General features: G+C 41.2%; 1 protein-coding gene across 2 annotated transcripts in view; it reads left to right on the top strand.

Annotated features, from left to right (window-relative positions):
• OGDHL (oxoglutarate dehydrogenase L) overlaps window positions 1-23,144 on the top strand; it is an 87,629-nt gene that overhangs the window by 34,886 nt on the left and 29,599 nt on the right. Inside the window, exons 4-14 of one of the 2 annotated variants that reach the window (XM_084845296.1) lie at window positions 850-952; window positions 1,828-1,943; window positions 4,294-4,448; window positions 9,606-9,752; window positions 11,856-11,946; window positions 13,233-13,412; window positions 14,238-14,366; window positions 14,818-14,997; window positions 16,869-17,021; window positions 19,674-19,776; window positions 21,509-21,637. In XM_084845296.1, coding sequence (XP_084701422.1) covers window positions 850-952; window positions 1,828-1,943; window positions 4,294-4,448; window positions 9,606-9,752; window positions 11,856-11,946; window positions 13,233-13,412; window positions 14,238-14,366; window positions 14,818-14,997; window positions 16,869-17,021; window positions 19,674-19,776; window positions 21,509-21,637 — 1,486 coding nt within the window. Of the gene's footprint in view, window positions 1-662; window positions 760-849; window positions 953-1,827; window positions 1,944-4,293; window positions 4,449-9,605; window positions 9,753-11,855; window positions 11,947-13,232; window positions 13,413-14,237; window positions 14,367-14,817; window positions 14,998-16,868; window positions 17,022-19,673; window positions 19,777-21,508; window positions 21,638-23,144 lie in introns of both variants that reach the window. The other variant, XM_084845297.1, reaches the window with a different exon arrangement.

Raw genomic sequence — 23,144 nt, 5'->3', positions numbered from 1 at the left:
AATTTCAAGGCAGGGCGGGGAGTGAGGGGGATTGGTAAACATAGGCAAATTTCAAAGCAGACAAGTGAGAAGGACTCATAAATATAGGCAAATTTCATGGCAGAGCAGCAAAGCGGAAGGGAAAATTACATAAATTTCATAGCAGCGGACTTTCAAATGTGTGTACCTGTGCAAGACCGAACAAAAGGCTGTGAATGCATTCAGGACACTCTTCAGTGTCCTTTCTTCTCAATTTTTAGAAGCACAGAGTGGAGGGACAAGGGATGGAGGAGGATGGTGGTGGCACTAATGAGATTGTGAGCAGCGGCAGAGGTTTTCACAGCTCTTGCCGGGCAGCTCTCTAGCTGTTCCCAACAACCCATGATGAAGTTGCCCTGCTTGGTTCCGATGTCACAACAAGCCTCACTGAAAACAAGCCACCCTGAACAACCCAACAACAAGCCATGGTTTCTCAGGGTGGCTTGTTTGTGGCAAACAACCCACAGTGAAAAAACGCTCTGGTTTCTGATGTCACGACAAGCTACCCTGGAACAACCCATGATGACAACCCAACATGACTTACTATGTTGTGCAAACCAAGTCAGTAACTTAATTTTGTCAGTCTGCATAAGGGAGGGTTTATCATAGTTCACATACCCAATGACAGTACTCCTTATTTTCAGTTTATAGGGCACTACAAAGCTCAGCTTGACCCTCTTGGGATTAATGACGTTTCTTTTGATGATTCCATGAGTGAACTGTGTAATCGCACAAACCTCGGTGAGCTCTCTCCTTTGATTTACTCTGTTAGCATGATGTTTTCTTCTTTGCCTTTCCTACCCCCCTTCTTACCCAATTCAACCTATTCAGATCCGTGGACACCATGTGGCTCAGTTGGATCCCTTAGGAATCTTGGATGCAGACCTGGATTCATTCATTCCATCGGATTTAATCACTACTATAGATAAACTGGGTGAGAATTTTCAACTCGTTTGTAATAAATTAATATCCATGGTGAGGGGAATGTCTCATGACTAAGTGCAGCAGGCAGTTAGGTGAGCATTGCAAAACTGAATATTCCCTCCTGTTCGTAGCAGGACAGGCAACTCCGCTTTAATGAGATAGTCCTCTAACTCTTGTGTATTAATTTATGATAGTGTGTGCGTGTGTGCATGAGTGCATGTGTGTGTATATATATATATATACACACACACACGCACACACACACGCACATACACACGCACATACACACGCACATACATACACAAAGGACCTATACACGTGGCTGAAGGAAGAATGGCATGTTTTTATTCATATAAAAAACTAAGTAGCCTGAATAGAGGAGTTTTTGAATGGATTATTTGCAATAATTTGGCATGAATTTTAAGAGATGCTGCAAAATCATGTGACAGTTCTTGACTCCAACATGCTAACAGATTAATTTAAAAAGATGGAACAAGCAGATAATATGAAATACTGCAAAAGAGATGGCAAGGATACAACAAGAATCGATGTATATTCATGCCATGTCTATTTGATCAAGTAGACTCCTTTTTCATTAGCTCATCAGATGGTGTATTAACCTGCTTCCCCTTGATACCTTGAAAAATTTGTCCTCAGGGTTGCAGACATCTCCAGGTATGTACCAAATGTGTGTTCATTATCCATTTAAGCTCAAGCAATATAATATATAAAAACCTCTTTCCCAGTTTGTGTTGGGATTAAAGGTATTTCTTTCTAGGCAAGCAAGGTCAGAAATCTAATGAAGGGGGCGGGGGAGCTGTTGGGCAAATATTTGATTTTTGGATTTTTCTTCCTGTCTTCTTACTATCAATATACACACCACAGAGTTTTATGGCTTATATGAAACTGACTTGGACAAAGTGTTCCAGTTGCCTACAACCACCTTCATAGGAGGAAATGAGACTATGCTTTCTTTACGAGAGATCATCAAACGATTGGAGGTCAGTGTAGTGGAATGTCTTGTATTGCTCCTTTCACCTAAATGGAGTTCAGTGATTTCATTTTTCAGTCTTCACTCCCTGGAAATGTACAAAATACAGTCAGCATATTAAAAAAAGGTATTAGTATTATCTTCCAAATGTCTCCAATAAACAATTCAAGGGAGAAGTTGTGTATGTAGTACCTTGCTAATGTAGGTCTTGACTTTGAAAGGAAATCCACTTCCAACACATTGGCAACAATGAGCTGTCACTCCTAAGTGCATTATGGAATACAGAAGGATAGGGAGAAAGATGGGCCATCTGGCTCAGTACTGTTAATAGATCTTTAATCCAGTTCTCCAAACAAGAGTGTCTTCCACCCTTAGTATATTGATAGCCCTTAGCTGAAGATGACTGGGGTTGGACCTGGAGTCTCATATACAAATTATATGGTTCATCATTGCACTATGCACCTCAGTATGACTTTGTATGTGGTTTAAGTTAATTCAGGGTTTTTTTTTTGAAAAATCCAGAAATAATGCTATCCAAATGCTAACAGTAGTTTAGAAATCAGGAGTGGTTCATGGGCTCATGCCCTTCTTGAGCTTTGATACTCTCCACATCTTAACCGTGGTTTGTTGTTATGTTTGACCATTGCTAAACATGATTAGGAACATTAGGATTTTTTTGGAGAAATCTGAGTGCAAGCGTAGAAGATCAGGATTGGGAGGAGGCAACTCTACAGCCAGCTTCTGGTGAGCATTTGAGTCGTGTTACATCTGCATTGGACCTCAAGAGGAGCTAGTTCCTTGGGTGGAGAGGAATATTACATTTTAAACATCAAGCAGTAATGGATGATAGTGACAAACTGGAATGTCTGCACCCCACCCTGTGAGATAGAACAGGCTGCAAGTCACCCCTCGTCTAGATTCCTCAGAGGTAGCACTACCATCACTTACGTGTATTTTTAATATCCCTTAGCCTGCCCACTTGAGAATTCAAGCTTATAGCTTTTATATGTTGAGATGGACAGGCCCCTTGTAGCTTCCCCTTGGTAGCTTCTTTTTAACTCCTTAAAACCAGGTTAGTCTGTTTGCCAAGCAGTCCAGTACATGGGTGAAGCCAACTGTCAGACTGGGCAAGGGATCAACTCAACTCCACTTTCCAATTCAACTAAGCAGGGAGAAGTTCAGAAATAGCCATTTGCTTTTAAAATAAAATGAACATAAACATTAGCTAACTAAAACTTACCAGGAACCTAACAATAACCCACCAAAATGGCATTCAGCTGGGTAGGTGGGGGATACGAGGCCCAGACCTAGGACTTCCTGACAAAACTTAGGTTGATGTTGCTGTTTTGTTATCCACACAAAGACAAAGGAAGTTTCTTTCAAAAGCATAACGTAAGAGCAAGACCAAGAGTCCATCTAGTCCAGCATTCTGTTCACACAGTGGCCAACCAGCTGTTGACCAGGAAGACACAAGTACGACACAAGTGCAACAGCACCCTCCCGCCCATGATCCCCAGCAACCAGTGTACATAGGCATTCTGCCTCTGATACTGGAGGTAGCACATAGCCATCACGACTAGTAGCCATTGATAGTCTTCTCCTCCAGGAATTTGTCTAACTCCCTTTTAAAGCCATCCACATTAGTGGCCATCACTGCCTCATGTGGAAGTGAATTCCATAGTTTAACTATGTGCTGTGTGAAGAAGTACTTCCTTTGATCTGTCCTGAATCTCCCACCAATCAGCTTCATGGGATGACCCTGGCTTCTAGTATTGTGAGAAAGGGAGAAAAAATGTCTCCCTATACACCATGCACACTTTTGTACACCTCTATCATGTCTCCCCTTACCCTCCTTTTTTCCAGGCTAAAGAATCCCAGCTGTTGTAACCTTCCCTCATAGGGGAGATGTTCCAACCCCTTGATCATTTTAGTTGCCCTTTTCTGCACTTTTTCCAGCTCTACAATATCTTTCTTTAGGTGTGGTGATCAGAACTGTACACAGTATTCTAAGTGTGGCCGCACCATAGATTTGTATAAAGGCAAAGGTATTCCTCTGGGGACTGGGCAGCTCCCAGAGAGAGAAATTCAAACTGATCAATCACTAGCCTGGGAGAACCTGGTCCTGCATCTTCCAGGTGATTTCTGTAGGGCTGAGTCATAGTATGGGGATTTTGTTGACTCTACATGTCTGGGCATGCCCTTTTGTTTAGAGGTAGTTTTAATTAAGCGGGGGGAGGTTTAGTTCGTCACAACACTACAATAAACTGTATCGTACTGTATTTTTAGTCTGTATGATTTTTAGCCTGTCCTTGCTACTTTTTTATTTGTACTTATTTTAAATGTATCATTTTACCATCCAGAATACATATTGTCAACACATTGGGCTAGAATTTATGTTCATTAATGATGTTGAGCAGTGTGATTGGATCCGGCAGAAGTTTGAGACTCCAGGTGTCATGAAATTCAGCAGTGATGAAAAACGAACATTATTGGCTAGATTGGTGCGGTCGACAAGGTATGTTTCGAAGGAGTGATATAGGTGCCTGATGGGATTTGCCTGAAAGAATAGTTCTCAAATATTGCCATAAGGAGTTTTTCTAAGTAAAGAAAAATTAGTGTTCTAGCTGTTTCTCAGGTAAAGTGGGATGCTGGCCTTTGCCAAAGGCTTGGATCAGGTAGAATAAAGAGAAAGGGAAACGTCAGTGCCATTCAATTTAATTACATTCCTTTGAAAACCCACGGAAGCAAAAAGCCAATGCAAAATATGGTCATGTTCTCTTGATGTACATCACAGTTAATGAATATAAGAATTAATGTTGGTCTACTCTAGAACATTTAGGTTCATTTTATATTATTACTAGAACATAACATTTGCCTTCTGCAGTGGTGTTTGTTTAGTGAGACAGTGGTAGATCATTTCTGCCCAAGTTTAATTAAAAGAGAAATGAATGTGAGACAGATACTTTTAATAATCAAGTTAACATGGCATTTGAATGACAGGCTGTTAACAATATGTCACACAGAATTTTTTCTCATTTATCTTCCTGATGTAAATGAAACAAAACAAAAATCAACAGTACAAATTGTACCCTACTGCTTGTGCTGGTTAACGCTAGAAGGACCTGTTTAAAAAAAGCAGGAAGATGCCTGAAAATATCCAGTTCAAACACACACAAAATGCCAGGAGGAGGAATTAGATGAAACTTGCTATCTGTCTATTTCATTCAGAATAAGAACCAGAAGGACTGTTTTGGCACTCGGCAACTCTACTGTTTTGGCACTGTATATAATGTCAGTTTGTGAGGGCTGTGGCTATACTGTGTACCAAAAATAAAAAATTCTATACTAGAGAAACTTATATTCTGCATTCAGATCAGGCAAACTGTTCATGTCTTCCATACAATCAATATGCATATTCTGAGTCTAATACTTGGAATTTTGCAACTCTGCAAAAGTAAAGGACAAGTGGGGAAAGGAGAAATGTGTCAAGGGGGATGCTGTGGTCAGGGAGAATTCAGATTAGAAGTATTCCTATTTGCTTTCAGAGGAACCCAGGGAATTGTAGAGGAGGCTACATATTTCCCTTAATCTAGGATTTGAACCACTTTAAACTGCAATTTCAGATCCTGATTTAAGAGAAATTATAGGAAACCTTATGATAATGCCAGTGCTGATGTTTCCCTTAACCATGATTAAGTGTGTGTGCTGTCTCTTGATTTGTGAACTGTGATTTGCTAAGTTATGTATGCACTAACTCACCAAGTTGATGCTTTGAAGCATCTGGGACCAACACTTATACTAACTTTTTCACCTGGTCATTGAGCTTTTAATGTTAATAAAAGAGAGACTTTTGTTTTATCACTCACTGCCTTGTGTGTGCTGCTTCCTAACATAACAGGGAATCTGGGTTCCAAAAATAGTGATGAACACTTTGACTCAATTGCTAGATGTCACTTTCAAGCGCTGGAAATAATGCAAGCAGAGAGAGTGTGCCTCTGGCCAATATATTGTTGCTTAAAAGAAAGGAAAAAGCTGTCATTGTAGCTCAGTTTCAAGTTCAACAGGCAAGATGGATCACAAGCGGAGCTGCTGCTCTTTTGTTTGGCCTGCTGATTCTGTGTGGGAAGTTTCTTGGTGTAAACTGGCATAACTTAGTGGTGTAAACTCTATCACGTAAACTAGCTTAATTCTTGGCATATGCCAGCCCTGGTCCATGGTTCTCATAGTTTCATAATAAATAGCTGTTAAGTCAAAGCAGAAATTTAAATTAATCACTTCACATTAAATTAATCACATTTTATAAGCCAATTATTGTTAGCTTTACAATCAGAGAAATCTTCAGCACACTTACTAGGAATTAACAGTGCAATCCTATGCATGTTCTTGCAGAAGTAAGTCCCACTCTGTTTAGTGGGGATAGGTCCCAGGTAGGACTGCAGCCTAAGTCTCACTCTGAGAAATACATTAAGGAGTAAGCTGTAGACAGAGCACAGTTTGAGATTGTTTTGGGACAATGATGCTGCTGGCATATGTTATGGGTTTTAGTTGAGTATTAATATTTTACTGTATGTTTTTATGTGAACTATCTTGTATCAGCCATGTTGAGTGCCCCTGGGAGAACAGAAGATAATAGATAGATAGTATTCATTGGCACCATGACATAAACAGTCCTTGTATAATCTTGGTGAGCTCCTGAACTTATCATGACAACACTTTCCCCCTTTTATGTTCAGTATTTTAAGCTTTATAAATTCGCTTTCAGCATTGGTTAAAAGACTCTTCAACTGTACACATTGCCTCTAGCGCACTTGCATTAAAAAGGAAGATGCTACTTAGAACTGTCACTAAAGGGTAGCTTTTATTTCTCTGGTTATTGATTCTTCAGTAGTGGATTTCAGTATAGTCATTGCTAGCAAATAATCAAGCATCAGTCTAAGGAGCTGTGTCACCCAGTGCAAATTTCAAGTTTGCTGATTGTTTAATGCTGATGTTTTCTCTTGATAATGTGTTTGGTTACTTTTCTTTACTTTTACTTTAAATGATTATTTGCTTCTGCCTGCTATATGCACAAGATGGATATTTTCTTGCCTGCCTGCTTTTTGCAGGGACTTTTCATTAAGATCGATGGACGCTTTCACTGGAAAAGCAAGAAACTAATGTGAGGTCCTCATGTAGGTGCTTTCCATCAGGCAGTCTGCATGTTACAAATGCCACATGAAACAACTTCTGTGTGGCAGCTGCTTCACACAATAGCCATAACTGTCCAGGAATCTGTGGCGCGAACCAGGAACTTCATGGCTGTGACTAAGACCTAGCTAAGTGAACTATCTGGGATTGTCTGTGCTCAGGCCTCATTGCTGTCTTCAGGCACAGAAGGGAATAGAAGTGTTCAACATTGACCCCTGCAAGTAGACAACATAAAGAATCTGGATTGCCTAGGTCCAGTATGAATGCTAAGAGCCTGGTCTTCTCCCCTTGCCTGATCAACGAAACAGTATCTTTTGCTTGCTGCTCTTCAAGCTTGAGTGTAGAGCTTTCGAGTTTTGCTAGCTCCTAGATCCAGTTCAAGGAACTGGCCTCAGGCACTTGGGCTAGAAAAATATACCCTCCCACCCAAGACTCGAATACCTCTGGCCACAGCCCTGACAACGGGTAGAGCAGCTTGCCAGATGGCTCACCCTTTAGCCCAGAGGTTGGCACCCTTTTTGGGTGGTGGGCAGATTTGACAATTTGAGAAACTGTCCTGAGCACCATCACAAAATGGCCACCATGGGAGGAGTGGTAAAGGACAAGTAACCTGCCCCAAAGGCTGAAAACAAAGCAGAGGGGGAGGAGTGTGCTGAGCCCCAACACACTAAACAATTCCATTGAAAGCACAGTTTTTAGTACCAACAGAAACCTATTTCATAACAATCTCTGTGGAGTCTCTGTGCCACTGCTGTTTGCAGCTGGTGTTGGTGTGGAATCTCTTCTCATGACGGGCAATTCCTGTGGCAAGGCACTTTGTATATTGCAAGCACTTTAGTACTTAGTTATTTAATATATTTACAAGCCACCTTTTAGGGTAGATCGCTTCCTAAAGTGTACAAACAAAACTAACAATAGTAGTAAACATACGATATCAGACTAGCATAATACCACTCAAAACTATTTAAATGCCAGTTGAAACCAATAGGTGTCTTTTTAAGTAGCTTCCGCATTGCGATTGTAACTTTAGGCGTTTTGGTTCTGAGAATGCATCTTCCTGTTTGAAAACATACATTTCTCTGGTGTGTGGGAGGCATCCAACAGTGGGTTAATTCCCCCTGCCACTCAGGAAAAGCAGGGATCGTGTGATCTATATTCTTTATATTAGATCAGTGCTGATAGACTCCCTAGTTTTTCCCTGGTTTTGCCCAGGATAGAGCTCCTTGCTAGAGCAATAATGTCTTCTAAAGAGCTGTTTCTTCCCTAACATATTTTTCTTCTAAAGGATATCCTTTCCCTCTTAACTTTTTTCTGCTAAGGATCTTACTTTCTGCAAGTTTTTCTCCTAAACAAAGCCTCTTAGTATTCTTTGGTCTCTCTTTCTTTTCTTGTGTTTCTGCTACTTCCATGGCTTTAACGGGGGAAAATATGGCTGCTGGGCCATAGCAAAAAGAATTGGCCAACAAGCATATTTGCATGGTAAGAAGCAAACAGAATATCATGAAAGCCATATCAGGGACTCTGTCTGCCACTTTCAGTTACTACTACAGCACACCTCTTTCCACCACCAAAGGGACTCCATCTAAGAGTTGCCTCAGCAAATCACCTACTATCTCTCTAAAATAAAGGGATTCATCTCCATTGCCCATTCATGACAACAACTGCTGCCATTGGGGCCATCAGACTGCAGTGCATGACTACAAGTCTTGTAAGGAACCCGTTCCCCAGACAACCGGTAACTACCAGTGGGAGAGTATTTCCCATCCCACTTTTTTGCAGTAAAACAAGGCACCATTTTCTGCAGCAGTCGTGGCAACGCAATTCCATCAGATGGTACGGTTTAGGAGAACACTAGCCCAGCTCCTCTCCTGCAATGGACAAAGGCACAGATTGACGTCTTCCTCAGATGTTACTAGAGCTTCTCAAAATTGGCAAGGGAACCAATGCTTGGGGATACTTCCTCTGTTGAGGTTACCAATTCACGAGTTCCGCAGCAGTCCTTTGAGAATCAAAGAAGCTCACTGATCAGCTACTAAAGCAGAATAATCTGAGATGTTTTCAGAAAACGAGCAGGCACGAGATTTCTTCTTCAGAATCTCCCCCCCCCATGACAAAAAGCACTCGAAGATCCAAACAAGTATCTAAATGAAAGATACTCACAAAAATCCAGAGCCTCTATGAAATAACCCAGGGCAACTACCATCCACTCCTTAGAGGAATCAGATTCAATTACCCCAATCCTCACGTGTTCCCCTAAGGCAAGCTGCCCTCTAGAAAACACCCCTCCTAGAGAGACCAGGAGCAGGAGCTAGATACAGATTCCATCAAAGCAGAGGGAGCTTTCATGGTAAGTGTCCAATGCTCCATTTAACTGGATGATATTATTTTAAACATCCTTGAATGTTTAAATAAATAAATAAATAAATAACTTGGTTCTTCACTTCTTTAACTTAGACCTGTTTCTTCAATTTCTCTTCCTGGACAGATTTGAGGATTTCCTTGCCCGGAAATGGTCATCAGAGAAGCGCTTTGGTTTGGAAGGATGTGAAGTAATGATCCCTGCACTTAAAACAATCATTGATAAATCTAGTGAAATGGGAATTGAACATATTATATTGGGCATGCCTCACAGGTAACTGCTTTCCTAATTTATTTTAATGATAGTGATCACTTTAGAGCGGACTCATTTGCACTCTATTCATTTGCACAACTTGGTGAACTTGGTTAGAGATTGCTCACCTCCGTTTTAAAGATTGACTATAGAATGGAATAAAGGTGAAGCTATACGTTACTCTAAATGCATTTCTTTAAGTTGTGTGAATCTTTTTAGAAATACATGTAGGAGCTGCAGGAAGCTCGATCAGGGTCAGGACTGTGGGGCAGGAGGTTAAGCTTCCCCCCAACCCCACCATGGTCCTCTTATGACATTCCCACCATTCCTGGACCTGTTAATTGCATCAAGAGGGAATCTTCCATTGGTGTCAGTGAGGTTGATGAAATGGCTGTGTAGGCCTGCTAAAAATGTGAGTTACAGTTACAGAAAATCCTAAGGGATATCTTCGTCAATTCACAATCTGAAGTAGAATTGGAAACTGGTCTGGGTTAATTTTAAGCCCACCGACAAAATAGGCAGGCTTGAGCCTTATCAAATCAGACAGCCTAGAATTCACGGGACTCTGCAAATAAGAATTGCTTTTGTCATCTGAATGGCATAATCCAGAACTGGAAGGAAGTAATGCACACAGACAGATAGACAGAATTATTTAAATAGGACAGGCAGATTACTTGCCTTGGCTGTAGGAGATTGTATATAATATGATCTCAAAGGTAGCTGTTGGGGCCAGAGATCAGATTTGTACAGAGAGATGTTCATGCCTAAACAATTCAGTAGTCTGCACCACAATTTCTTATTTTAAAGATCAACTTAAAAACATGCATTTTATTTATTATTTTATTACATTTCTATACCACCCAGTAGCCATAGCACTCTGGAAGGTTCACAACAATTAAAACCCTAAAATACAACGTAATTAAACATAATATAAAACCTTTAAATGGTTAAAACAAAATAAAACCAGAGTAAAAATCATCAGCAGAGAAAGATCTAAAATCACAACACCACACAACACACTGACCAGGTTCACACAATCACTGCAGCCTACTGTTGCTTATTTATTTATGCCATAGTGGGTTGCAGTCTGTGCCAGTGGCCATTTTGAATATTCAAGCTGCAGCAGATGGGAGCCATGGCTTGTCATGTCATGTGAACCTGGTGAGGGTGGCTTATGTAAACAGCTATCGCATAACCCATGAGCTGTTTTGGGTTATGTGAGGATTGTTTAACCCTCACATAAGCCATCCTTGCCCGGTTCACATGACACAATAAGTTACGGTGCCTGCCCACTGTGGCTTGAATATTTAGAAGGGTGGCCAGCAGACAACACAACCCACCATGGCTTAAATAAGCAATGGTGGGCTGCAGTGATTGCATGAACCGGCCGACTGAAAGGCTCTGTCCTTAGTAGTCGCTGAAGATGATCATAAGTATATATGGGAGGAGATGATTCTTCAGGTAACCTGGCCCCAAGCTGTTTAGGGCTTTAAAAGTTAATGCCAGCACTTGAATTGGGCCTGGAAATTTACTGGAAGCCAGTGTAGAACACAGAGCACTGGCATAATATGATTGCATTGACCAGTCCCTGCTTATACTCTCACTGCCCTATTTTGGACCAGCTGAAGTTTCCAGACCATTTTCAAAGGCAGCCCCATGTATAATGCATTGCAGTAATCCAAACAAGAGGTTACCAGAGCATGGATAACTGTAGAAGTTATAAATTTAACGCACTTAAATTTTAAAGTTTCAGCATACTGTTGTTTCTCCAATATTTTTGTTCCCTATTCCCTCACGTTTCCTATTCCTATTGTTTCTGTTTATATATTTTTAATTGTAAGCCAGTTTGAGCAAGGATCTAGTTATCTTTTTTATTTATCTGTTTAATGTCTTGCACATTTTCAGATGCTATGTAAATAAAATTGGCGATGAAAATTATGTGAAGTATCAATGGAAAAGCTAGTTGAAACTTAAAATGATACATTCATGGTACTGAACCAGATAAATTGAACTTTGTATTTGACCCTCTACAGAGGATGTAATTTTATTTGCAGATATTTATTGATTGCCCTTCTCTGGTTTGTTCTCTCCCCCACCTCCCCTTTTTTTTTTTTTTGCTTCAAGAGGAAGGCTGAATGTCTTGGCCAATGTTATCCGTAAAGAGCTGGAACAGATCTTTTGCCAGTTTGACCCAAAGCTTGAAGCTGCTGATGAGGTGAGATGCAATACAACTCTGTTATTTTCAGAATATTGTCAGATGCTATTGATGGATAGTATCATATTGGGATTGATTTTTCTCAGTTGGATTGCTTTCAGTAAAAACTAGAGTTAAGACTTATTGTTCGTTTATAGTTGGTTCCATTTTCAGACTCATATGGGACTCTTATGGATATGTAAAACATATGTCCTTTGAAATAACACATAGGCCATATTTGGATGTAAGGCTGAGTCATAGTTTGCTTTCTCCATAGTTTATTGCTGGGATCCCACTTGCAGACAAACAAAGAAATTGTGCTTTGTTTTGCATAATGTTGGTTTGTTATCCTCACCTCCTCTGTGAATATCTGGCTGCTATACCAAAGCACTTTGTGGCAGCTGAGGACAGTCATTGTATTTACCTTGCTGTTGGCCAGTTTCAGAAACAGGGTGGGGAACACAAATGCTCTCCCCCCCCCCAGAATTCTTTGGTCTTCTTTAGCAAGCCCTTGACCAAAATACAGTCCCACAACTCCTGAACAAACGTCCTTCATTCTGTGGCTACTTTTTGAATAAAGACACATGGGGTTTTTTTAGTACTAAAACTTTACTGATGAGCAAACTGAAGAAAAGATGTTAGCAATAATCTGATTCCTTATGATATAAAAGAGGGTGGTAGTGAGTGGAATGGTGGTTGGGGAAGGCTTTTAGGTCAAACAGTGCAGTTACATCTCTTGAACTTTGAAATAGCTTGCTAAGACCAAAGGTGTGCTTTTAACATGCATCCCTCCTTAGTGTAGGTAAAAGTGCTTGTGGTCCCTTTAAATGGTTTTTTCCTTGCAGGGCTGCTGCAAAGTTAAGCAACTGAGCTGGAGAGGAAGAGCTTGTTAGCAAGGAGTTGGCAGGAAAGGGGCTTGTTAGCAGGCAGAATGAGGAGGGACAGAGGGGTCTGTGAAAGCATCAGCAAGGGTCTCTTAGATGCCTGAGTGGTTTCATTTTCTGGCTGTTCTTCCCTCTCATCTCTATAGCAAGGAGGGCAGCAGGGGTAGAATGACAAGCTAGGATTAAGCTGAGTTCAGGTGTAATGACAAATCACAGTTAATGCAAGCTGAGATTCACAAACTGATGTTGAACTATGTTTCTGGTTGTGACTTGTTGGCCCTAAACTATAGTTGGCTGGATGGGATTCAGATGTACAAACAAGGCAGAGTTTAGTTTAACAAACCATGGTTTAGCATTATGTCCAAACCTAGCCATACTGGTGGTACATGTGTGTATGAATGTTCATAGATTCTTGTATCTTAGGGATCTGGAGATGTCAAATACCACTTGGGAATGTACCATGAGAGGATCAACCGAGCAACAAACAAAAATATCACCCTGTCCCTTGTGGCTAACCCATCTCATTTGGAAGCAGTAGATCCTGTTGTACAAGGGAAGACCAAAGCTGAGCAATTTTACCGAGGGGATACTGAGGGGAAGAAGGTAAAATTGCTTGGAAAATAGCTTTTGCCTGACCTCATTGCTAATAGAGCAGTCTACAGCAGCTGTCAGCTATGAAAATGAAAGATACAACGTCAATATTCAAAGCATGCTCTTATTTCAGTTGAGCTGATACACAAAGAGTTACATGTGAAATGCAGTTTGGCCTATTCTTTAGTTCTGAAGTAATTGGGTTGTATCTAATAGTGTCATTCCACTAGTGCAGAGCTGCTACTGCTTGTGGAAATGCTGTTTTCATCCTTGCGCAAGTGTCAGATCCAGTACTCTGATTCTGCAAGCAGTTTCACAACTCATTACGACTTGATTAGGCTAGGTGTTGCTTGCACTAGTTGACCTAGTTTTTTTGCTGGCGTAAAGTTGGATACAACCTTTCAGTTTTAATTTATTGTGGATGTTTCTTTAAAGTGGCAGTTTCTTAAGTCTCTAAAAGATGATTGGAACTCTGATCAGAAACTAGTTTCCTTAAAGGGCTACTTTGAGAAGGGAACTGGGGGGCAGGGAGGAGGGAAGGTCCCAACTCCTGTCGGGCAAAATTCCTTGCTGCCAAGTCATATTGAGCAGTTGCTGTTCATCCATACCCCTTGGTTGGCTGCTAGAAGATCAGATGGCACCTTCAAAGGCCAAATTTGGCCCAGGTAGCATATTTAATCCTTTCTTTCATTGGAGTGATTTCAGTGAAATGTCAGATCCTTTGCAAATCATACGATGTTAATTAAAAAGTGTAATTGGACTAGGGACATGTGTTCATTTGAAACTTCTTGGCTGATGGTAACTATACCAGCTATTTTTAAATTCCTCACCATGTAGGTTATGTCTATACTTTTACATGGAGATGCTGCCTTTGCTGGACAAGGAGTGGTTTATGAAACCTTTCATCTCAGTGATCTTCCATCATATACCACCAATGGCACTATTCATGTTGTGGTCAACAATCAGGTAAAAAGCAGAGAACATCCTTAGGAATTTGGGTTTCATAGATACCTTTTGGCATGTCTCTTTCTATTGCTTTCATAATAGATAGTAGAGGAGCACATGACACTCTTCCATGCCATTGAGCTAATGAGTACAGGAAGGCTTTGTGAGAAGGACACCAAAGAATTTTAGAAAATGTTGCCAAAAAGGATGGAAAAAGTCAAGGGAAGAAAGAAAGCAATTTATTTTGCTGTTTTTGCAGGGTCGTTCTGAATTTAGAAGGCAAAACGTTTCATGACATTGTCCACATTGACCATGAATTGCCATGGAATGACCCTGTGGCTTTTTGTCCTCATTATCTCCAGCACCAATCAAATAAATCAGTTAATCCAAACCTAAACAATAGTGGTTAAAACACAGGGGGAGGGGGAGAGAAATTGCTATTAAATACTACTTGTAAAATTTTTCATTTTAGATTGGCTTTACTACGGATCCACGAATGGCTCGCTCATCTCCATATCCAACTGATGTTGCTCGGGTGGTCAATGCACCTATCTTCCATGTGAATGCTGATGATCCAGAAGCAGTGATGTATGTGTGTAGCGTAGCTGCAGAGTGGAGAAACACTTTTAATAAAGATGTGGTTATAGATCTGGTAAGTACTATCAGGTGGAGACCCAAAGGGTTACGTATGGTCTACCTTGTATGCGCACAGTGAAGCTTTTTAGGTACCCACTTCTCACCACAACCCTTCTGAAAAATTTCCAACGCAGATTGAGGAGCTGCTGTGGGAAGTAACAGTTGGCATGACCCTGTATATGCACAGAAATACTTGAAGTGTGTGCACAAGGCAGTCTTTGAATCTTGTCCTTTGAACTCTTTCTGAAGTAAGTTCTGAACATGTTGACACAATGTTAACTATAAGTTGCTCCCTTTCCTTAATAGCATCTAGAAGTCAGTCAAGCACAGGGTCCAGTTTTGCTCAAATTAGGCATTTCTCCTGAAGTTCATGTTGAATGTAATGAGTTCAGATTTGAGCATAAGCAGTAGGATTTAATTTTGAGATAAGTCCAGGCCTGCAATCTGTTTTCAGCATCCACATGTGAGTGGTAGAGTGTATTTCATCCCATAGGTAATAAGGGAAAATTGTTCTTGTTGTTATATGTAATTTTTTGGTTTGCACAACACCACACTCCAAGGTTAGTTTTGAGTGACCTCACCTCATCCAGGAGTGCGGTGAGAAAGACTCTTCATGTATAATTGCCTAGACCTTTGTTACTCCCAAGTGCTACCTCTTAGGATTCGCATACATGACAGCAGATTCCGATCAAGAATTTCCCAGGGAAAGAATCTACTAGACTCTTCCAGCAGGATAGAAGTGGAGTCAAAAGAATAGATATATAACAAGGAATGATCCTTAAGGGGAAACACCCACTCAAACTCAGATGTTACACTTCCATGTTACACTGGGGCTGGCTAAAACATTCAAGCCCAAATATGGCCTAAAGCAGCCTTTTCCAGCCTGGTGCTTCCCAGATGTCTTGGACTACAACTCCCAGATTCTTGACCAGTGGCCATGCTGGCTGTGGTTGATGGGAGTTGAAGTCCAAAACATCTGGAGAGCACCAGGTTGGGGAATGCTGGCCAAAAGATGTTAACTCTCAGTAACCAAGGTAAAACATGGCTACTCATAGGGATATGTAAGATACAGGGAAGGAGGTGCTTTTAACCAAGTCTGTTTTTTTAGATGTTTACTCATGAGTTTTTTAAATACAAATTATTTTGCTTACTTACTTTGTAGTTTTAGTAAAAACAGGTATTCAGTAAACTTTTATCCTTAAAAAAAAACCCCTCCAACCCATGTGATTGTATTGTTCCTGGTTTTCTGCTATTTGACCATGCCTATTTACTACTCTATGCTACTATAAAGAGTAAAGGCAGGGGTTGGGGGGAGAGAAGAAAGCCCTCTTGCATTGTAAGGGCGCAATCATATCGGGATAGTTGGCCGCCTCCAAACTTGGAGGCGCCTGACTATCCAGTGCAGGGTGGGTGGAGCATGGACGAGATCCTCTCTGCACTCCAGCCACCTGCATTTGTGGCTAGACAGACAATTTTGGCTGTCTAGCTGGGGACTTCGCAGAGGGAGGGGAGGAGGCCAGATGGCACATAGGAAGGATAACAACATTTCTGTGGTATCCTCCCCTCCCTGCCCCTGGGAACGCCCCCTTTTCACTGCTCCACTCTGCACTGCATTTACGAGCACAGAGAAAGGGAACAACTACACCACCTACGAAGCATTTAACTGGTCATTTCCCAGTGTTTGGGCCTCTTGGTTTGTGCAGAGTGCAATTTTTTCTTTACAGCTAAATTATAATCCACTACATGCCTCTAAAGCTTTTCAAGAGCAAATTGCTGGCAAGTATGAACTATTAAGGTAAATTCTAGAAAGGACTGTTCTTTAGAAAGCAATGAAGGCCAATGATAATATCAATTTCACACTGACTGAAATAAGACTTTTCTTTGTAGGTTTGTTACCGAAGACGGGGCCACAATGAAATGGATGAACCCATGTTCACCCAGCCTTTGATGTACAAACAGATTCACAAACAGGTGCCTGTGCTGAAAAAGTATGCTGACAAGCTGATAGCTGATGGAACTGTAACGCTGCAGGAGTTTGAGGTATACTATGCCAGCAATGTATGATGCTGATTACATAACAAGTAATACTGCTATAGCCTGCTGTTTTAACTAGTTTGCTTTCTGGTTTGATTTTTCTTTTTGTATATAGGTAAGGGATAAGGCGGACATTAATTCTGATATTTTTAAATAAATTATCTTCTGGGAGATCTATTGGGTGTCCCAAGAACTTCAAACAAAACCCATGAAGAGCAAGAGCAATAATATGTAACTGATGAATAATAAATAGAAAGAAGGAAAGCCATGAATGAGATATAATAAGAGGTAGACCAGTTTACAAGGGTCTGCAGATTTGGTTGTCATGGTGACTGCTATTCCCCCCCCTCCCGGTGATCATCCTTTCCTTTGTTTCTGGCTTCATGCTGTGCTTTGTAGGAACTCAAAACCTCTGAAGTTCAGCATGAAGACATGGTCCTCTCCAGAGTCTTCTGCGCATGCCATAGGACTCAGGAGAATTGGCCTCAGTGGTGACCACAAACAATGCCTGGCTGCTGTGGCCAACCAAGGTTTGTGAACTCCTTACAGAGCCAGCCCTACCATTAGGTAGGGTGAGATAACTGCCACAGGAAGCTGGTTTTGAGTGTTATGAAAGGGCAACCAGTTACTCAATATATTAATTTGTTGTTAAATAAATTATTTTTGTTTAAATAATTTATAATAAATTACTGTTGTATTTTTACTGCCACTGAGCAGGAGAAGTGCTTGCGGGATTTTCTGCCAGAGGTACCAAGCTGCCCTTGAGTACTATATACCTTAACTTGAGACAATGGGGTGGGGGGACTCCATTTGCTGCTCCATCTCAGACAGTAAAATATCTTGGGCAGGCCTTGCTGGTAAAGCATAGCAAAGATATTGGCCCAGTTTGCGTGTCACAACTAACTGTGGGTTAAGCAATCCATGGCCATGCTGGAGCAAGTGAGTGTGCTGCCTCCATGCGCTCGTTGCTTCTGTTTATTGTTGTGTTAAAATTCTGGGTTTTTTAACCCTAAACAACGTAGACTGTTGGGTTTGCATGGGGTGTTCTTGGGTTGTTTAGCAAAGCGAAAGCAGGTGAATGGTTGGAGCCAGCACACTCATTAGGTCCTGCACACTCCCGAACAACCCATGGTTTGTTAACCATAGGCTGTCTGATTGTGCAAACTGAGTCATAATCTCATAGAGTGAATAAATACAGAGACCAAAGTGTATCAATAAGAGTTGGTTGATGTGCCTTGGTTGCAAAAATTGGGGGACCATAAGGAAAGGCCTGGCATGTGTTGTGATTGGGGGCTGCAGCGGGAATGGGGGAATCAGGGGACACTGGGCAAAGTCAGGTTCTATAAGTAAGCAACTCCTATAGTGCAGAAAACTGCAGTTAACCATAGCTTGTCTTACATGTGAAGTGGGAGCTATGGTTACTGGCTTTCAAACAAACCAGATTCAGAAGCCAACTTTAAACGATTAAACCAAACTGGGCCATTATCTCATTTTAAATAAATGTAATCCCTTTTCTTTTCATCCATGTTGGCATGTTAGAATGGATGAAAAGGGTAAGAGTTTTGATTTTCTTGACTTGAATAACTTGTGGCTCCATCAGCACACTAATCTTCACTTGGTAAGTGGACCCACAAATGGTTTACCTCCCAGCCTAAATTGGATTGCACCAGCAGTGTCACCATCATTTTCTCTTTTAATTAGTGATTTCTTTTCAAGATGAGTTAGAATATAAAAAAGAGAGGGAGGGGAAAGTCACTGATGGAGAAAGATGGATATCGTAAAAATAATGCTTGCATTAATGGCTATGGGCCCAATGTTATTTGGGCCCACCTCTGCTGAATTCGGAGGTGGCTGACTATCCAATGCAGGGCAGGTGGAGCACGGAGGGGATCTTCTCCTCTGTGCTCTGGCCACCCTGCATTTGTGGCTAGACAACCGATTTTGGCTGTCTAGCTGGGGACTTTGGAGCAGGAGGAGGGGAGGCCACACGGCACATAGGAAGCATCATAACAATGCTTCTGTAGCCTCCTCCCCTCCCTGCCCTTGAGGAACACCCCCTTTTCACCTGCTCCACACTGCATTTACGAGCGTGGAGACAGGAAAGAATTGTGCCGCCTATGAGGTGGCAGAGCACAGTTTCTGGGAACCAAGCAGCTTGGTTCCCAGAAACTAAAAAATCCTATGGCCATCTAGACACTGTCTAGCAGCTATAGGATTGCTCTCTAAAGGTTGAAAACTACTGCTTTCATAGAATCATAGAACAGTAGGGTTGGAAGGGGCCTATAAGACCATCGAGTCCAGCCCCCTGTTCAATGCAGTAATCCAAGGCAGAGCATCCCTGACAGATGGCTGTCCAGCTTCATCTTGAATGCCTCCGGTGTGGGAGAGCCCACCACCTCCCTAGGCAATTGGTTCCATTGTTGTATTGCTCTAACATTCAGGAGGTTTTTCCTGAAGTTCAGCCGGAATCTGGCTTCCTGTAACTTGAGCCCATTATTGCATATCCTGCACTCTGGACTGATCAAGAAGAGATCCCGGTCTTCCTGTCTGTGACAACCTTTCAAGTACTTGAAGAAGTACTTTGATGGAACCATAGTCACTAGCCCATGCATTGCTGCTACGGTATTTTTCATATGAAGATATTTTCTTGTTGTACAGGAGGAAATTGCAAAGTATGATAAGATCTGTGAAGAAGCTTATACTAGGTCCAAGGACAATAAAATTCTACACATTAAACACTGGCTTGATTCACCTTGGCCAGGTAGGAAGTGTTATTTTTACTTAAATATGCTTTAAGCATGATTAATGCTGAATTGGGATTAGTCACTCAGGGCTGAACCAAAAGGGCCTCCCAATTTACCAGGTGGCAAATGAGGATGGCTACTTCAGTGATTTTGAGGGTGGAAGAAAAACATTTCAAGCTGTTTCAGGGGATAAAGATCTCTGTGTTGGTAGCTTCCACCTCTTTTTTTCTTACTGTTTAAAAAATGCGGTTGGTGCAGCGGCAGGAGCTCTCTGCCCTTCCCTTTCTTGCCTGTTTGTTGTTCAGTCGTTCAGTCGTGTCCGACTCTTTGTGACCCCATGGACCATAGCACGCCAGGCCTTCCTGTCCTGCGCTCTCTCCCGGAGCGTGTTAACTGTATAAAAATTGCTGCCATGTTTCCTTCTGAAATTTACCATCAAATTGTGCTAGTGATGGTTTTCATATGGTTAAAAAGCAAGAAGGGGGGAAACATGAGCCCAACCAGCAGTGTTTTTAAAACGTAAAAGAAAAGAGGAAGCCACTAGTGCCACCACTGTAAGTGCCCCCTCCCCCTGAAACAGTTTGAAATGGTTCCCTTTGCAACTCCCCACCGAAATCATGCCTCCGTTTGCGGGGTTGCCTGAAATGCCCACCCCAAAACTGGGCTAAAGTAGCCCTGTGCCAGTTTATAAATGAACAAGCAACAAATCATCATATCCATGTAACTCATGTAAGGGCTGAGAATAATACTACTACTTGGGATTTATATATTGCTTTTAGACTAAAGCTCTTTCAGTACATTGTCTCAATCTTTACTACAGCCTTGTAACTAAGGTCAGTGGACAACAATGCATCTGCATGCAACTGAGTGCCAGATTTGGGCTGAGAGGGGCAGTTTAAGTTGATTGATATTTGCTGTAATCTGGAGGGTGTTTTGTATGGGGAAGCTTTGCTTGGAAATTCAAACCAGCTTCAGCCTTCCCTGCAGTATTAACAGTGGAATATATTGTTGGGCTGTCATAAGCTACTGTCTCTAAGGCACAACCTTCCCCCCTCCCCCAACTTGAAGTATGGGGATAATGGATTGTATTGCCATTGGCAGGGCAATATTTTAAATGTACAACATTCTTCAGAATGTAGAGGATATTAATTCATGGAGGAGGGGGAATGGAGAGGGAGGACAGAGAACTGGTCTGTCAAAAACCCTAACGTTTTATACTAAGTATGCTCTGGGTGGGAATTAGAGTTGGGGGATGTGTACCATGACATTACAAAAAACAACAACACCCTCCATCCTTACATTATATAGGGAAGTTTTAGGTGAAAGGGAAAAGGACACTTTTCCACTTTCTTGCTCTCCCTCACTCCAATTAATAGCACTACAGTGCTCAGCCAGCCTCAAATCTGAGCCCTTTAGGCCTGTATAGTACAGCTGTGTACAATGGCAGTTTGCTAAGATACAATAAACTCTTTTGGTATAGTATAGCAGAGGAGGTTTTCAAGAGAGTGGGAAAGAAAAAAAGTGTCGTCGTTGTTGCCCCCCCGGCCAAACAAGCTCCAAACACCAGTACAAGGAAGGCTGCTGTTAGGGGGCTGGGGATAAACACTGTAATATTTTGTTGCAGGTCCCCATTTGTTTGTTTCTAATAGGGACATTGTTATTATTTTTATATGGAAAGGGGTTTCTGTAAACAAGCAGGATCTTTTCATTAGTTTCTATACTTTTCAAAATGTCCCTCCTCCCCTTTAGGTTTTTTTAATTTGGATGGTGAACCAAAGAGTATGACTTGTCCTCCTACTGGCATCCCTGAAGACATGCTGACCCATATTGGAAATGTAGCCAGCTCTGTGCCCCTTGAAGGATTTAAAATACATGGAGGTGAGAGGAAACCTTAATGTTTACCGTATTTAGAACACTGACTTTCCTTGCTCTTCGGAGCTGAAGATTGGGCATGTGTTCAGACCATCAAGAAGAGTAGCATCTCTATCTGTGGATTGCGGCTTCTCCCAGTTCAGGATGCCTTCTGTTTTCTGAAAAGAAGTAATTTCTTCCCCTTTATGTCTTCTCCAGTTAAAATGTAGTGTTGATATACATAGCAGAAGTGCACTACATTAGCAGCTAGCATACATGCTTGCATATCTGACTTTTCCTTCAAGCTTATTAAATGTTGGTACAAGCAGTGTTAATGAGATTTGCTAATTATCATTTTTCAGGCTTACTGAATTGAAGCAATCATAAGTTTATTGTTAACTTCAGTGGTCTGGCAAACATTGTGCAAAAGTCTTTAGAGAAACTATGTCACTTGAATTAGTGTTTAATTAATGTTACATTAACGTTAGGGGCTGAGTGTGCCCATTGATGACAAAGGCGTGTTCTGTGTCCTTTAGGAACTATTGTAGATCAACTGGTCTTTGACTGTTTTAGCATTTCCATTTGATTCAGTTAGCATAGTTATATCTTGGCATTCCTTCATGTGAAAATGTATTCTTTAAAGAAAAACGTTTTCAAGTGATGGCTTGCAGAACATTTGCATGTGATCAGAAAGCTACCACCATAGAAATAGTGGGAATTGGGAGGAGGCTGGAAAGAGAGTTCCCAAGAGAATCAATAGCTATGTGCATTTTGGAGCCAGCAAATTGACTCTCCTGTATGATCTGCAACCTGAACTGGGACGTTCTCAAACCTGGGTCTGTAAAGTCACATTATGCCACGCTAATAACAAACTACCAGATGAGCTGCATGAGATTTGAATAATGTGTTTGATGATCAAATCTGCCTATCTTTATTTATTTTCCTTCCTCTGAGATTGATCAACAGGAGTTTTATACAATTAAAATTCCTGAGACGCTATTATAGCACTGCTTTCAATTATACATCTTGAATGTTTTGTGTTCAAGTGGCATGTAATTAACATAAATGTTCTTATTAAATCAAAATATTACTCATTAGGAAGTATCTGGAGGAGGCCTTGTATACAAAGTACAGCTTGTAGCTCTGGCCTGAGTTGCAGTGCATTTTGCTGTATAAGTATTTTGTTAAATATACACCCATGTTCCTGAAACACTTAAACGTAATATGGTACATAGACAGAATCATCTGCTTGGTTCTTTATGGACACCTGGAAAGTTCTCCAATTTTAAGAGGCAATTGCTAGGTTAATAGGGATTTAGATGTATTAGCCATACTATGGTTTTGAAATTGCCTCATTCATAAATAAGTGAAATATTGCTTGCTTCATGAAATAGCCAGTGTCTTGCCAAAATCATTCAGCCTTAACAACACTGCCTAAATTGTTGTTGTTCAGTCGTTCAGTTAGGCACAGCTATGCAAGGCTTTTCATGAATAAGACAGAAACTTTGCTTCAGTTGCGAAATGTCATGAATTA

This window comes from Heloderma suspectum, chromosome 3 (genome assembly GCF_057233095.1).
Source record: "Heloderma suspectum isolate Gila_16-S chromosome 3, 16-S_ref, whole genome shotgun sequence".
In the NCBI taxonomy this organism is placed as follows: Eukaryota; Metazoa; Chordata; class Lepidosauria; order Squamata; family Helodermatidae; genus Heloderma; species Heloderma suspectum.
The sequence above is the reverse complement of the archived record's forward strand: the minus strand, read 5'-3'. Positions and strand labels throughout refer to the sequence as shown.